The 15,438-nt window shown below is 43.1% G+C and overlaps 1 protein-coding gene across 1 annotated transcript; it reads right to left on the bottom strand.

Moving 5' to 3' along the window:
* Positions 1–1,887: 1,887 nt before the first annotated feature.
* Positions 1,888–3,341, bottom strand: LOC123408157. The gene is made up of 3 exons (XM_045101335.1): positions 3,080–3,341; positions 2,088–2,119; positions 1,888–1,983 (listed from the first exon to the last, which is right to left on the bottom strand). Exons 1-3 carry the CDS (start codon positions 3,306–3,308, stop codon positions 1,888–1,890), a joined length of 357 nt encoding a protein of 118 aa, XP_044957270.1. The 5' UTR covers positions 3,309–3,341.
* Between the last annotated feature and the right edge of the window lie 12,097 nt (positions 3,342–15,438).

The raw sequence follows: 15,438 nt of genomic DNA, 5'->3' as shown, positions 1-15,438 counted from the left end.
GTTTACATAGTGTTAGCAAGTAGAAAGATTCTTTTTTCATAATATGGATTGAAAAAATACAAGGTCATGACAACATTTGTTTCAATGGACTATTATCATCAAAGCTACAAGAACCGCAGAAACAGTACAAGCCACAAGGAAAAATAAGCTACAGAGAACAGGACATGAATATTATCAAGTGAATGCCGAAATCTTGCCATTTCTTGTGTGTGATACAATCGTGACCGTTAACCAATAAGCCAAAGTCTAAAGCATATTTACAAGTTCCACGACAGCTTTTTTTAATACTGGTGATATAAAAGAATCAGACTGCACACAGGAGCGGGCCCAGGATTTAAAGAATGTGCATTCAAAATTTCAAAGTCAATTTTTCCATGGCATAAAGCCTTACTTTTGCCATGTATAACCAAATATATCACCATAATTCATGTGGAAAATTCAAATGCTCATGCCTGAACAATTTATGATTCACTTCAAAGAAACTACAAATTTGTATATACTAAAAAGAAAGCCAAATAGATAAATTAACTTACTATTGTATCCATACTCTTGGTGTTCGATGAGGCTCGCACAGTCGGCCTACTGGGCAACGGAAAACGAAGATGATGCATCGACACGTGTAACCAGCAGTGTGTGTAACAATACATAGATTTAACGCAACTAAGATATGATTCGACACAAGAAAAAAAGCCAAATATTGACATCGGAGTATAAAGATGTATTAAGATATAGGAACGCATCGAATTATCTACATGAACGCATCGAGTGAGCCTTCAACGCGGCAATGCCCACTGTTGTCGACTACAGAGATGGATTAAAGTTGGATTGAGCCAACGGATGGCTCTGGTCGCGCCGCCTGCCTGTGCCGCCATGCGCGCGTGCGATCAGGCGATGGCGATCCGCCCAGTCGCCATTCCCTACCGCTTCGAGTGCGGATGGAAATGGAATTATGGATGGGAGGGAGGCGTCGGTTTCTTCTGCGATATTTCTTTTTACCAAAGCGCTATGCTATCGATGGATTTCTGGCTCGTGCGTGCAGGCCTTGCGTGCTGCAGCGATTTGGGCTATCTCGGGGTGTGGGCTAGTCTTCATTTTTGGGTTGAAATCGTTAGCTGGCCTGGTTTACTGTATTTTTTCGTTTTTCCCCGATACATACACATGGTATATGTTATATATACATGGTTTCTTGGCAAAAATTATGGGTATTCAACTGAATACCCTTGAATTGAACTGGGCCCGCCCCTGACTGCATAATGAATGCTGGCATGCAGTACACTGCATAATGACTGGGTAATGTAGCTATTAAGTTCAGGAATTACAATCTAGCCTTGCTTGTTATGATTAATTTAGCAAGATTTGTTTTCCCAGCGGTTCGCCCAAATTGAATATACAAAACACCATATTATGGTGCTCCATTTTAGCTATTGAGAACTCACTAATATCAACAAAATGCACTAAGGTTATTGTAGCAATGTAATTGCCACCCAATTGCATTTCCGAAGACCCTTCTCATTCAAATGATAAGCATAACAGCATACAGTTAGATAGACAACAAGGTGGTGTTTAACTAGAAAAGGTTTCAAGCCAGATATGGTGCATAAATGGGCTACAAGCTTAATGTGATTTCTTGACTCATTTCATGTGCTCATCTAGTCATATCTTATGTCTTTTAAGAACATGAGAGAATGATAGTATGTATTGTGAAGGATATAATTTAATACTCCCTCTGTCCCAAAATAAGTGTCACAAAACAAGCATGCGTAAATGTAGGTTAGGGAGGGGGAAGGGACTTACTGGTTAGTAAATTAATCAATGAATTTCAAGAATGCGTATATATGTGGACTTCTACCCACCAAGTGGAGGGTGGACTCCTTCTGGATGTTGTAGTCAGCCAGAGTGCACCCATGCATCCTCAAGCTGCTTGCCAGCGAAGATGAGACACTGCTGGTCCGGTGGGATGCCCTCCTTGTCCTGGATCTTGGCCTTGAAATTTTTCAATGGTGTCAGAGGAATCGACCTCGAGGGTGATGGTCTTGCCGGTGAGGGTCTTCACAAAGATCTGCATCTGTAAATAAATACAAATATACCATACAAGGGTAAGGCATGATAAAGGGCAAACCTGCAGTTCATCAAACGATACACAAACCAGATTGCACAACAGGGATGTAATTGTAACTCAGAATCCCCTAGCGAAAATTGATGACAGTGTTAAATTTTGGAACAACTCCCAGCAGGCTAGCACAATCGGGAGTATATATGATCTAGTTGTACCAAACAAGCTGGTTAAGCCATGGAGGATAATATCTTCAAACCCAGATGAATTTAAGAGTAGAATCGAAAGGCTACACTCACAAGCAGCTATAAGACCGACCACAAGAGGGTCTAATATGTATCTTAGAAAATATAATATGATCGGTCTACAGAGAGAACTATACTTGAATTTAATTCAGAATTATCATACAAGTAAAGACAATCCTGAGAAAACAACCAAAACATACTTGAATCGTTTCAACACCAGCTTCCTAAAGCAAGACTTTGTAGATGCGTCGAGCAAACGAGTTGATTATGTTGGATGTATCCCTTATAGAACATGCTTATTAGTTGCAATATGAGGGGTACAAAAGCAGAAATCCATGAGAATACTAGAAGATTTATCAACAACCGAGGAGAATCGGATAAGTAAAACTGATGGATGGACCGAACAACCAGAAATCGCATCGCGGTCGGCAGATCTGCTCGAAAATCCAGGCATAATCGAGAGAGATTCCCCTACAACCGAGCCTACTCAACATAGACTAAACGAACGAGCAGCAATCGAGAATCAACAATAGCGCGTCGACCCACGGATCTAGTTCTGTCCATCCAAACTACTAACAGCAATCGAGAGGAACGAACAATAATCTACAGGGCCTGATAATAATCTATGAAGAGGAGGCAAAGGCGGAGGGATGGGTCGGAGGCTCGCATGCATACCTTGAGGAGGGGGGGAGAGAGCCTTCGCTTTCGATCGACGGGAGGTGATTTTCTGGCGATATCGGACGGGAATGGGAAGGGGAAGGGGGAGGTGGGGGGAGCTTACGGAAGAGGATGAGGCCCCCGAAGGCGCCGGCGAGGGAAGAGTAGGCGACGTGGCGGATGGAGAGGTCGAGGCAGGCGTCCCACTTGGCGTCCAGGTCGTACAGCGGCGGGATCCCGGAGCTGGCAGGCGGGGACGTCTTCGGCGCCGACGACGGGACTGTGGCCGGGGCTGGAGCGGCAGGTGGCGCGGGCGCGGGCGCCGCGGCGGCGTTCTCGGACGACCCCGCCATGGGAGGGAGGATAGGAAGGAACGAGGGTTTCTCGCGACACAGGCGTGGAGAAGAGGGGATGGGGTGGGGTGAGACGCGAATGGGGGAGAGAAAGGCGGAGGATGGGTGGGGGGTGGAGAGAAGTGACGCGAATGCTTGCCGCTGCGGTCGGTCCCCAAAAGTACTAATGGCGCATCACCTACAAATGCGCCATTAGTAACCCTGGTTACTAATGGCGCACCTCCTCTGATGCGCCATTAGTGGTTCTGCAAAAAAAAAGTAGTGGAGCACCACCAATAGATGCTCCATGAGTAACACTGGTTACTAATGGCGTACTAGCTGTGGTGCGCCATTAGTAGTTTGCAAAAAAACAAAAAACAAAAAAAAATTATAGTAGTGGCGCACTACTAACAGATGCGCCATTAGTAACCCTGATTACTAAGGACGCACCAGCTGCTGGTGCGCCATTAGTAGTTTTGCAAAAAAAATAAAAAAAAAATATAGTAGTGGCGCACCGAGTGTGTGGTGCGCCATTAGTGTCCATCACACTAATGGCACACCTCACATGGTGCGCCACTACTATATAGTAATGGCGCACTGCTTGTGTGGTGCGCCATTAGTATCTATATCATCTATAGCCCTTTTCCTAGTAGTGGAAGCCTGGGCCTCCTCTAGATGTCTTCTGGGCAGAAAAATCTCTAAAAAGTTTCGTGACATTTGGACTACGTTTGATACTGATTTTCTGCAAAGTAAAAAAGCAAGCAAAAAAACAACTGGCATTGGGAACTATATCAATAGGTTAGTCTCATAAATGAAATAAAGCTGCTATGAAATGATTGTAAAACATCAAGAATGATGATATAACAGCATGGAACAATCAAAACTTATAGATACATCGGAGACGTAACATCACCCTATACCCGGAAGTCTCTATAGTTTTCTTTGTGTGGTAAGCTTCACACGGTTGGGACTCCCTAAATAAAACTGCAATCGTTTTTTATCAACCACTCACAACGACACCGAGATTTTCGAGTTAGCTTCCACAGGTCATCCACCCGGGGCGGAAGATAACGAAAGGGAGACAAAGTCCTAATTAAGTCAACACACAATAACCTCAACCTTCTACCTATTCCATCGATCATATCAGTTGAGTCAAGGAGATCCGCTCTTATCTATGGATAAGGCAAGAGAAAACTTATGACCTCGTGGATGGAGAGGGATTCGAACCCCTGATATTCCAATCAATACTTCGGTTTTCAAGACAAACTCTTTCAACTGCTCAGACATCCATCCCTGCGCTCGCCTGCCCTATCTATGTGCGCTGGCAGGTAGGGGCAACTCTATGTGATTCGCTACGCTTCCTTGTACCCCACCCCATAAAATGACTCTATTGCCTAGCGGTTAGCTACACTTTTCCGGTAGTATGAATCGCTACGCTCCGTCTGTTGCTGCGCTCCCTGCAGTTAATAACAAAAGAGCGAAGAACAAACGACCCTCAAAAAATTCAGTTGTGAATGAATCCGACTCGAGTTTGTGATTCAAAGGCGTGGCAAGAGAGCGAGTTCGACTCGTGAAGTATCCGAAAGTGAAGGAACGATCCATTAACACCAGTACTGTTGCGATACTCATACTTGATGGGCACGAGAAGCATATAGAAAAAGGTAGCCCATCATTCCCTCACTCCTTTTTGAAGGCAGACCGCTCCCCTTTCTTTAAGTATCTATCCCAGCTTGCATTTTGGGGCGAGTAATACATCTCCTCCATAATCACACAGAACGCCCAGCTTCGCAGAGTGCTCTCCTCAAAGTCCACAATAAGGTGCGGACTATGGATCCACTGTGTGTTCTGACTCTGTTGGATCAAGTCAGATACTAAGCCTTCTACTACTAGTAGTTAGGACATCAAATGCTAAATTTTAGAGATTGGACTCTCTTAATTTGTTTTTTCAGGGATGTTCCCGAGCCAGGTTCCTAGATCCATTCTTACCTAAATGGATGAATGAAGAAGGGGGCGAGTAGTAAAAACAACCACACACACTTATTTTTAGCCGAATAAAGACGGATATACTACATGGATAGGATCAGAGAAAGATTGACAAAGCAAGATCAAACCTATTCTACTGTCGATTCAAAAGGTAAACATACCCAAAGACTTTATCAATGAATGGATCAAAGAAGTTTATCTATCTAAGTCATCATATACAAGGGAAGAATCCTGCCCTTATCGAAGAATGAAAAAACTAGCCCGGGTAGACTATATGAGCTCTTGCTTTGCCTATATGTGTCGCTCCTTCTTGGAGGTCATAGAAAGATACTAACGGACTACTCTTTTAATTCAAGCCCTACTCTTAATAATAGTGAAATCCCCCTTCTATTACCTACTTTGATTCATATATATCTTCGGTATACCTCAATACAAGACAAGCACTGAAAAGGATATTCGAGAAAAAACGGGCTATCTTCCAATATAAGCTAGCGGGTTTCCCCTCTCCCTCCACACCGTATTCGAATTATAGATTGAGTGGATCTCATTAACCAATTCTAGTGTCCAAATATTACCATGAAATCTCCTCTGAAAATGAACCATTCATGAAACTTAGCCAGGAGCATGCGGTGGTCACATTAATGGACATGCACCAGCTAAGAGAACTTCTTAAGTTAGGGTACGATTGGTTGGATTACTATGGTCAAGGGGAGAAGGTGAGCCACGTATGGATTAATCCATAATTCAGTTCTTTTTCGTGGTTTTCTTTTTATCTCACAACTTCTATTTCTTAAGCCGACCTAGCCCGCTATAGGCATGATTACGATCTTTGAATCGAATTATATTTTTGTCTTAAAGTGAGGGCCATGAGTGGGGAAGGAAGCTGCAAATTTTATTAGTGAGTAAGGTGGCACGAGAGCTGAAACAAAGTTGGCATTTCGAGACCTGGGAGCTTTAACAGTTTCTACTTAAACTATGTGTTCAGATTATGCTATTTTATTAGTAGCTTTCAGTCTCGATTCGCCCTTACCTCGGATGGATCAACTACTTTGCTTAGGCATAAGATTGAAAAATTATGTATATGTCTACATGTGACTCCGTCTATGTTACCCCTCCCCAAAAAGGATATTATATGTTAAGTTGAAAAATGAGAATAAAAAATGAAAAACAAAGAAGAGAAAGAACTATGAGTTGGTGCCTACATGACAGGTAGCTTGCTTATCAAGCCGTCATGGCAAGTTCCTACAGTTCTCTTATTACTCTTGACATGGCTAATTAATAAGAAAACTACTCACTAACAAAATGAAAGACAATCTAGAATCTATCCAAGAAGATAGATAGTACCACATACGAGAAAATGTCACAAATGGAGTTGAACCGAGTAACATTGCAAAGGCATAATAATAGTAGGGTCGGGATATCCCGGCCCTCCGAACCGGATCTGAGGGTCTCCCCTCATCCGGCTCTCCGCAGGGGAATCTCCACTCACTGCTTCCCCTACTACCCCCCCCCCTTTTCCAAATCATGGGGGGTTATAGGAGATCCTAGAGACTCCTTCGGTAAGGCTGTTATACCAAACATTATTACTTAACTACAAAGAAAGAAAAGACTATAGTAGTCACTAGACTGACTATAGTAGTCCGTCCGGTTGCACTTGCTTAAACCATTACTATTCATTCTCTCGTGCTCTAGCAATTGTGCTGCCTAGACCACTACCGTTTAGTTAGGTAGGGATAATCAATCCATAGTTACGGGAATAACGGAATATATGGAGATAAAAAATAAAAAAAATGCAGATTTTCTATCAAATCCTTTCTTTACATAGATGTATCTGGTCTAAGACGGTACAATACTCTACTAGAGGAATGCAATGGGATGGATGGTAGAGGGCTGCCTAAGCCCAAAAGCGATGATTCACCCGTCCCCTTGTCTATAGGGACCTTGTGGCATACAATCTCCATGACTCCTGCATTGTAGTCGCCCCTTTCTCTCTTTCTTTTGACTCCCACATGGACGGACGTAAGAAGGGAAGTTACAGAAGGGGAACTGAAGGCTCGCCAAGTAGACAACAAGCCTCTGCCCCGTTAGTCCCGTGTTACCGTATCATGCCCTACTTCAATAAAGTATTACCTCACCAATTTTAAAGGGGATGGGATTGGATTCATTCACTTGCATTCCTACTAGCACTACAAAAATCTCGAGTCTTACTAACCCTAAGGAAGCTATGCAGCCTTTCCTCCGGTTCGTACAGTCGGGTTTCCCATTTACCCATAATGGAGGAGCCGCCCTAACCAACCAAATTAGGTAGGCGGCCAAGTTTCATAACACACTATTCGCACAACAGATCGACTATGAAGTTGACTTATTTGCTCGGCCAATCATTGAAATCTGTACGAGATACCATAAGGGACCAATATCTCAATAGGTCCCTTTTCTAAAGCTTCGAATGAGATTGAATATCTGAACCAGTGGAATGACATGACTAGAAATTCATTCAAAACTTGATCAAAGAACCAGCATTTATTGAAGAAGCTATAGAGTCGATTACAAAAATTACTAGTTTGAAAGGCTCGATGGAATGGATCCGCTACGAGATTTACATGATACGCTAGAGAAGAACCTGAAGTACTAAACATAATATGTATTAGTATTGTAATGGTTGGGGCAGCAAACTTGGATTTGACAGGAATCTCATTTTTTGGCCGTACGAAGGGGGAATTGGCCCAAAAATTGGATAGGGATAAAGACACAGCTGGGTGCCGGCAGCTTATTCAAGCGCACCCTAAACCGTGCGAAATGGTCGCCTATTACTTGAATCACAAACCCTGCCTGGTGTGGGGCTACCTATTATGCATTCCCTAAACAGTATAATGGATCCCAGCTCAGCTGTGTCGAGCCAAAAGAAAAGAACAGTACAGCCGGAGGCGAAGAGTAGAGTATAGCCAAGGGGCTTTCATCATGTGTAAAGGACCTATCGGAAGAGCATTCTCCGAAGTCCGCACTACGAGTTTTGTTGTAAGAACACTTGGCCTTAGCCCCTCCATTTTGAGCCATGTCTAGGTCGAATGGGTAAGATTGAACCGACGCCCGCCCGGGTACCGTCGGGGGACAACCAAACGAACCAATAGGCTTTTTCTGAAGTTTCCTCCAAGTGCCCTTAAATCATTGAATTCATAGGCATAGGAGCGTCCCACGCAGTATTTCATTCAATGAGAAAGAAAGACAGGTGGGCAGGATTCATCGTGTCGGGCTAATTCATTGTGGGAAAAAAGGGGAAGGGAGTCACCAGAGCTATGTGAAGGGAAGGAAGTCATGGGCTGAGCCGGAGGTTACGTTTCCCGATCCATCCCCAAGGGTTTTTTGGCTCTCTCGCCATATCATCGTACCCACTCATGCTATCGGCTTAGACTTATCTATTCATCTCTTTTTTTACATGGAGATTTTTCGGATCTCTCTTGTTCATAGATCTTGAAAGCGGATCAATGGAAATTTCTCAAAGGATCGATCCATAGAAATATCTAGATCTCTATCATCATCTATCTCTATATCTAGATATGTAAGAGCCCTCGAATATTGTCCCCGACAATGATGCCCCCTGGGCGAAAGGAAAGGGCCCGCCATTCTCTTTCTTTACTCAATCGTTCCAATCATTTCTCTCATTACCCTTTGTTTGGTTTTTTGGATTGATTTGTTTCCTCCGCCTATCTACGCAATTCTATGTCTTCGCTCGTGATCATCGTAGATGAAAGGATAGGTATAAATTTAGTGGAGGGACGACTGTGAAAAGGTGATTCCCCCTTTTCCATTGAAGTAGGGAAGGGGTGATTGATCTTTTTTTGAATCAGGACTTACTGACCAAGTGGTGGTATATGCCTCATTGCGGATGAAAAGAAGTCCTTGTGAGCAGAGCTCCAAAAGGAAGTTCAAGCTCAAGAAATCCTCTCAATAGGGATTGGGCAAGCAAGTTGTTTGTTTATTTGATCTTAACCGTTGCGAGACGGGACGTGAAATCAACCAAGTGAATGTGTGTTCATAGTGTCCCCGGCACCTTCCTCCTAGCCGAGTATGGATGCTGAAGTTAGATGGAGTATGGGGCAAGTTCATGGTAGATGGAACTCCTACTTACCGCATTTCTTCTTGCACTTCCAACTTGAAGAGGAAGAAGCATGTCTCTTTGCATCTTCAAGAGATATAAAATAGGATCTTGACCTAAACCTTCAACCAAAGAAAGGGGGACTTGGCGAAGTCAGATGTGGTTTTCCTTGCCTAGATTCATGGAAGGACTTTTTGAAGTTTGAGTGAGGGAGGAAATTAAGGAAGCCGATAAAGTTCTGATACAAAGGAAAGGGTTGCAAGGCTTAAAGATTTAGAATATAGCTGTTGAGGTGGCTCTTGTTCCCCCGGTGTCGTGGTTTCGTTACAGCGGATGTCCTCATGAACAGACTTAGTGGTGAGGCCATCATTGCGGTGTGGCAACTCAAAGGAGTTGATTGGGATTGATGGATAGATTTACCAAGGTTCGGCCCCTCCAATGGAGGTAAAAGCCTTCGTCCTGCTTTGGTGTCTATATTGATGGCGATCTTGATTACAAGGATGCAGAATAGCTACCTTAGCTCTCAAGGATTTCTTACTTGATCTTTATGGTTCGAGGGTTCCCCTTTATATATAGGTGGATGCCTCAAGTTTACAACATAGTCTGGATCAAATAAACGAACGTGACCTAGTACAATTCTACTTCATCTTGCTTCCTAGGTTAGTAAAGCTTCTAGCGTCTTCTGCCTTGTGGGCCTTGAGTCGCCGTCTTCTGGTATTGGATCGTTAGGCGGCTCACTTTGTAGGTCCTATGTCTCACCCTCCTGTCTTCTCTAAGCCCATCAAACAAATGATCCTTAAGACGCCTATGGCTTAACCCGGCCCAAACGATGGGTTACACCAAGGGGTAATATCCCCGACACCCGGTGCAGGGGTATATCCTTGTAGCTTTCTTCTGTCACTTCTTTCAGATCAGTGAAGCGGGAAAGTAATAGAGGGAATCTTGTTCACAAAGAAAACTGTCACTCCAAGAAGTCGTAGTCAAGCATGTTCGGGAATATCTAGATTAGTCTTCAACTAGAAAAAGGATCACTAGTGGAAAATGGGGCAATAGTCCCGATTGATAAGGGCCTATAGTCCTGGTTCACCAACCGGGACTATTAGCTTGGGACTAAAGGCCCTCCATTAGTCCCGGTTTGCCACGAACTGGGACTAAATCCCTTCGACGTGGCTGTCAGAGTGTGCCAGGGGGTAGAGACCTTTAGTCCCGATTGGTAACCCCAACCGGGACTAAAGGATTTTTTGATTTGGGATTTTGGGGTTTATTGGTTTTTTTTGCTTTTCTATTTCTGTTTTCCATTTAATTCTTTTTCATTTCAATACTATCGTAGAGTTTGGTACATATACCATAGAATTTCTCGTAGGACGTATATCATAGAATATCTCGTACGACCATATATATATATATGCATACACACATGCATATATATAAACAATTTGGTATATACAATTTCTCTTACAACTTGCGGATCAATTACATGCATGCATTAACTGGTGTAGTGGTATTCTCTATTGGGATCTATGACCTTACCCAACAAAAATTCGACAAATTCCTCTTGAAGTGCTTGTATGCATTCCGTTCGGAGGAGTTCCTCCCGCTTCTCTGTCATCTTTTAAAGAAGGAGACCAATATGAATATTTTATAAGTGCGTATATATATATATATATATTAGACGTACCGCAAGCGTTCATGGTTTAGTGGACAGTTCGGTCGTAAACTAGCGAATGTTCTCGCAAACAAAGTATACATATAGATTATTCCCAGGTTGCAGCCGCATGCAAAACTTTACGAGAATAGAATTCAGTCAGATAATAATCAAGCATTACAATGGTATTGAAACTAGAACTAAAGAGATGCGCAGATGTAGCTAGTACTAGTTAATCACCTTGGACGGTGTCCACCGCAGCTCTGGTTTCCATTCACGGCGAACATTCTTGATGAACCGGCTCCAAAACCTGCCCGTCAAGAAAAATAATAAAAGGAGTCATTGATTAATTGATATCAGTTAATGAACTAAAGAGGCCGACATAGTGCGATAATGATTGAAATTACTGGTCCAGCATCAAGTTCATGGACTTGTACTCGCCTTCGTCTTTCTTAGTGAGTCGAGTACTTCAACTTTTCCCTCGTCAATCGGAATGATGAGTAGGATAAAGTGGAATCTGCGTTGTATAAACGGGCATGCATGCAACTCATCAAGAACTATACATAAACTTATCATCGATCGGGAAAGCAAAATAGAATTTATAGTACAAGACAGCAGTAACACTTACTTCAAGTTGTAAGGAAATAATATTTTTTTAGTGTGACTTAGTATCTCGAAAAACCGAAACAAGTTCTCCTCTGTCTCTTCTGGGTATTCTACTACCGCCTTTTCAAAAATGGTATTTGGGTGAATGAATCCAATGCCATATAGTCCATCTCTTTTCATTTCAAGCATCTTCTTTCTTGATAACACACACACACAAAAGAATATAATGAGGATAATTAGAGGCAAATGAATGAGCCAATGATCTAGAGACTTGGATTACAGAAAGCAATCACTTACAAACAATAGCAACTGAAGAGAGATTTGTCGAGTGGATCTTGATTGTATAATTGCCAAAATTCTGGCATCTCAATCCACAAATCTTTGCAATTGAAGAAATGCTCTCGCTTGACTTTCACCATTAGGGACTCACGCGCGAATTCTGCTTCCTTCATGTACCAGGTATGGAATTTGTACATTTTCGTTGGTAGCTGCTTGACAAAGTCAGGCCTGATGAGAGGTTTCTTGGGTTGAAATGTCCATACTAGATGTTTATTCCCTTTCACCATGGCGGGAATGCTCTCGTTGCCTAAGAGTTGTGCAACAGTGACACCGGCCTTCATATCCATCTTTTGAGCAACATCATGATCTATTACGATCTCATCGGTACCCACCTTGAGCGGCGGGATCTATTGGACTAGCTGTTCTCCTAGCTGGGGAATGGTTTTCCTGCTTCTTCTATTAAGGCGTGGCATCTTCGTTTGCCCTTTTTGATATGACTTGGCAATAGAGTTGTCATAGTCTGATTTAAATCTCTTCAGAGGCGGCGGGTCGACAAGATTGGCCAGAACGTGCTTGATGTCTTCCAGAGGTGTTATATCCTTTGGTACAAGCTTACTCTTGTCTTTGTGGGCCTGCAACTCAGCAACCACTGTCTCGTTTAATTCCTCTCTAGTCTTCTCTTAAGCAACCTTTTGTGGGGGAGGAGGGGTGCGTTTCTTCCTAGGCTTATTCCTCTTTGGACTCTGGTTCTTTGACAAAAAATAAAATGGCTTTCCGGTGGCGGGTTGGCAGGGTGGAGTTGGCTGGCGGGGTGGAGTCGGCTAGCAGGGTGGAGTTGGTTGGCGGGGTGGAGTTGGCTAGCACGACAAACTTGTAGGAGGAGTCGGTGGCCATGGACAGTCGATCCAATCCTTTCTCCATAAGCAGAGGGCACCTATGACTTCTTGCAGTGTCTATTGCCCTTCAATTCCAAGAATGTCGAGCTGTAGTGACTCATATCTCAACATCACTTCAACCACACCCACCCGACAATAGAGATGTGAAATCGGAGTGCTATGGAAGGTTGCACCAGGGGGATTTGTTAAAGCATAGTCGACCGTTGCCTTCTCGGATATGTTCTTGAGTTTCATGTGAAGCTCACAACTTTGTGTCTCTCTGATTTCATCCACGGAGTAGCTAGCCAACAGTGCATCATTGGCAAGGACCCCCGTGGAACCCACACTGCTTTTCGGCATCGATGGGACGATAGTATTCAATGCTGGATCTGCTAGTTGCTCTGGCACCTGAGGCGTCCTTTGTTGGCTAAGTGTGTCGATCTGCTCCTGCTGCAACAATAATTTGCGTTCCAAATCCGCAAGCCGGTCAGCATCCTACTTCTTCCTATATGACTCCTGATTCTTCTTTCTCGCATGGCTTCTGTAATCGCCCCAATCCTTAAATCCCTCAATCCACCGTCTATAGCTTTGCCTTGTGTTCGTCCTGGGTGTTCAGGATTCTTGAGGGCGCATGTAAGCTCGTCGTTCTATCTCTCGGGCTGGAACACCCCCGTTCGAGCATCTTCTATTGCAGTAAGTATAGCTTGAGAGGCATTTTTAAGACTTGCCTGCTCCACAAGCAACCCTGTCTTTGGGTCCAACTTTCCCCCATGCCCATAAAACCAATTCCTGCACCTTTCAGGCCAAGTGGGTGTTTGCAGAGTGACCCCTGCATCAGTAATCTTCTGCTCGAATTCATCCCACTTAGGAATGCTACTCTTGTAGCCACCTGGCCCAGAGAATGGTGATGCTCTTTTTTGATAATTTTCCTTGTTTATCCTTGCCCGCTCCTTAGCTGCTTCTGATTGCTTGAATTGCACGAATAAGTCCCAGTGATCTTTTATAATCTCGTATTGTCCATTGAATTCTGGAGTCTTGCCTTGTTTGAAGAAGTCAGCCCATGACCTTTTCTTCAAGTTGTAGAATTGGGTGGCCATCTTCTTAAGAGCAAACTTCTTGACTCTCTCACATCGTTTTTCTAAGAAATGCTCTGTCAGGGTGAAATGTGTCATGAGCGTATATCCCAAAGCAGATTTTTGCTCTTTCGTCCACAAAACTAACTTCTCTATCTTGCTTTCGCCCATGCCATTCTTCAATGGAGATAGGGATTTGGTCCATGACAATAACTCCGCATTTACGTACAAATTTGGATGCATTCTTTTAGGGATTAGTTGGTTCTCCACCTAATGTTATCCCGTCAATGTTGTACCTTGTGCCCTCGGGAACTTTTTGGCCGGGCCTCGTACTACCCTACTCGTAGAAGATTTGCTCGATCCGGAGGGATAAATGATGAGATTCGTTAATATATATATATATATATATATATATATATATACATATATATATATATATACCGATCAATTAATACACCTCTAATGATCACCACAAGCCGGACTTTGATAATTCGAGAAAAAATTCTTCACCATCATCGTCGTCTGGTTCCACTTTATCTCTTGGTTGTTCTTCCTCAATTCCCTCATCGGATGGGTTAAGGTATTATGTGCAATCATCATCTGCTTCTTCATTCTCTTTGTTTCCACGGCGTATCATGTCGTACAAGACATCCTATTGATCATGGTCTCTATCTGGACCGTCTATAGCTTAACTAACCGACAAAAAGATAAAACAATTTAGTATTCACTTTAGCTAGCAAGATCATCATGTATATATATATATATATATATATATATATATATATATATATATATATATATATATATATATATATATATATATATATATATATATATATATATATAATATCACTAATACATCGAATAATGCACTTAAATAGAGCATCATCCAGTAATCCAGTAATCCCTGAAGAACCTGCCAGGTATTGGAGAACTTGGCTTCCAACGCCTCCATGTAGCGACGGACGTGCTCGTCCTCCTCCCTAACACGATGACATACCTCTTCCTCGGGGGTCGGCAGCCTCGGCACTAAAACTGGCCCACGCTACCGCCACCAAAGAAGCTCCGGGTCAACGACGGGAGTCCGGTTCCTCACCAAGTTGCGCGCCCCAGAAGTTAGCTCCTCCCAGTGCCGGCTAGGCGGAACCCAGTCCTGCACATGCGGGCGCCTCTCAAGCAGGTGGTCGCCACCAAGTCGACGACGAGGATGCGGGCCAGGCATCGTACGTCAACGCCGAGAACCAATTCGACAACTATTTCAATTCCTACTATTTAATAAACTTTTCTAAACTTTTACTGCTAGATACGAGTAGCAACTATTTAATTACGTTCAGCAAAAAACTTAACAAAAAAGAAAATATTGCTTATAGATAATAGTTGCTTTATTATAGAATACCCAATGATGCACTAGAGCACTACTAACTAATTTTTGCATAACTAATTTTTGCACTGCTCGTCGGGGATTTTTGCATAACTAATTTTTGCAATAGAGATGGAAGTAATGTTTGGAATAGTAATGTTTGCACTGCTAACTAATCCCTCTACTAATTTTTGCCTGGGCCTTCTCATGGGGGCGCCTAAGCGCGGTGGTGCACGG

Source organism: Hordeum vulgare, chromosome 7H (assembly GCF_904849725.1).
Source record: "Hordeum vulgare subsp. vulgare chromosome 7H, MorexV3_pseudomolecules_assembly, whole genome shotgun sequence".
In the NCBI taxonomy this organism is placed as follows: Eukaryota; Viridiplantae; Streptophyta; class Magnoliopsida; order Poales; family Poaceae; genus Hordeum; species Hordeum vulgare.
The sequence above is the reverse complement of the archived record's forward strand: the minus strand, read 5'-3'. Positions and strand labels throughout refer to the sequence as shown.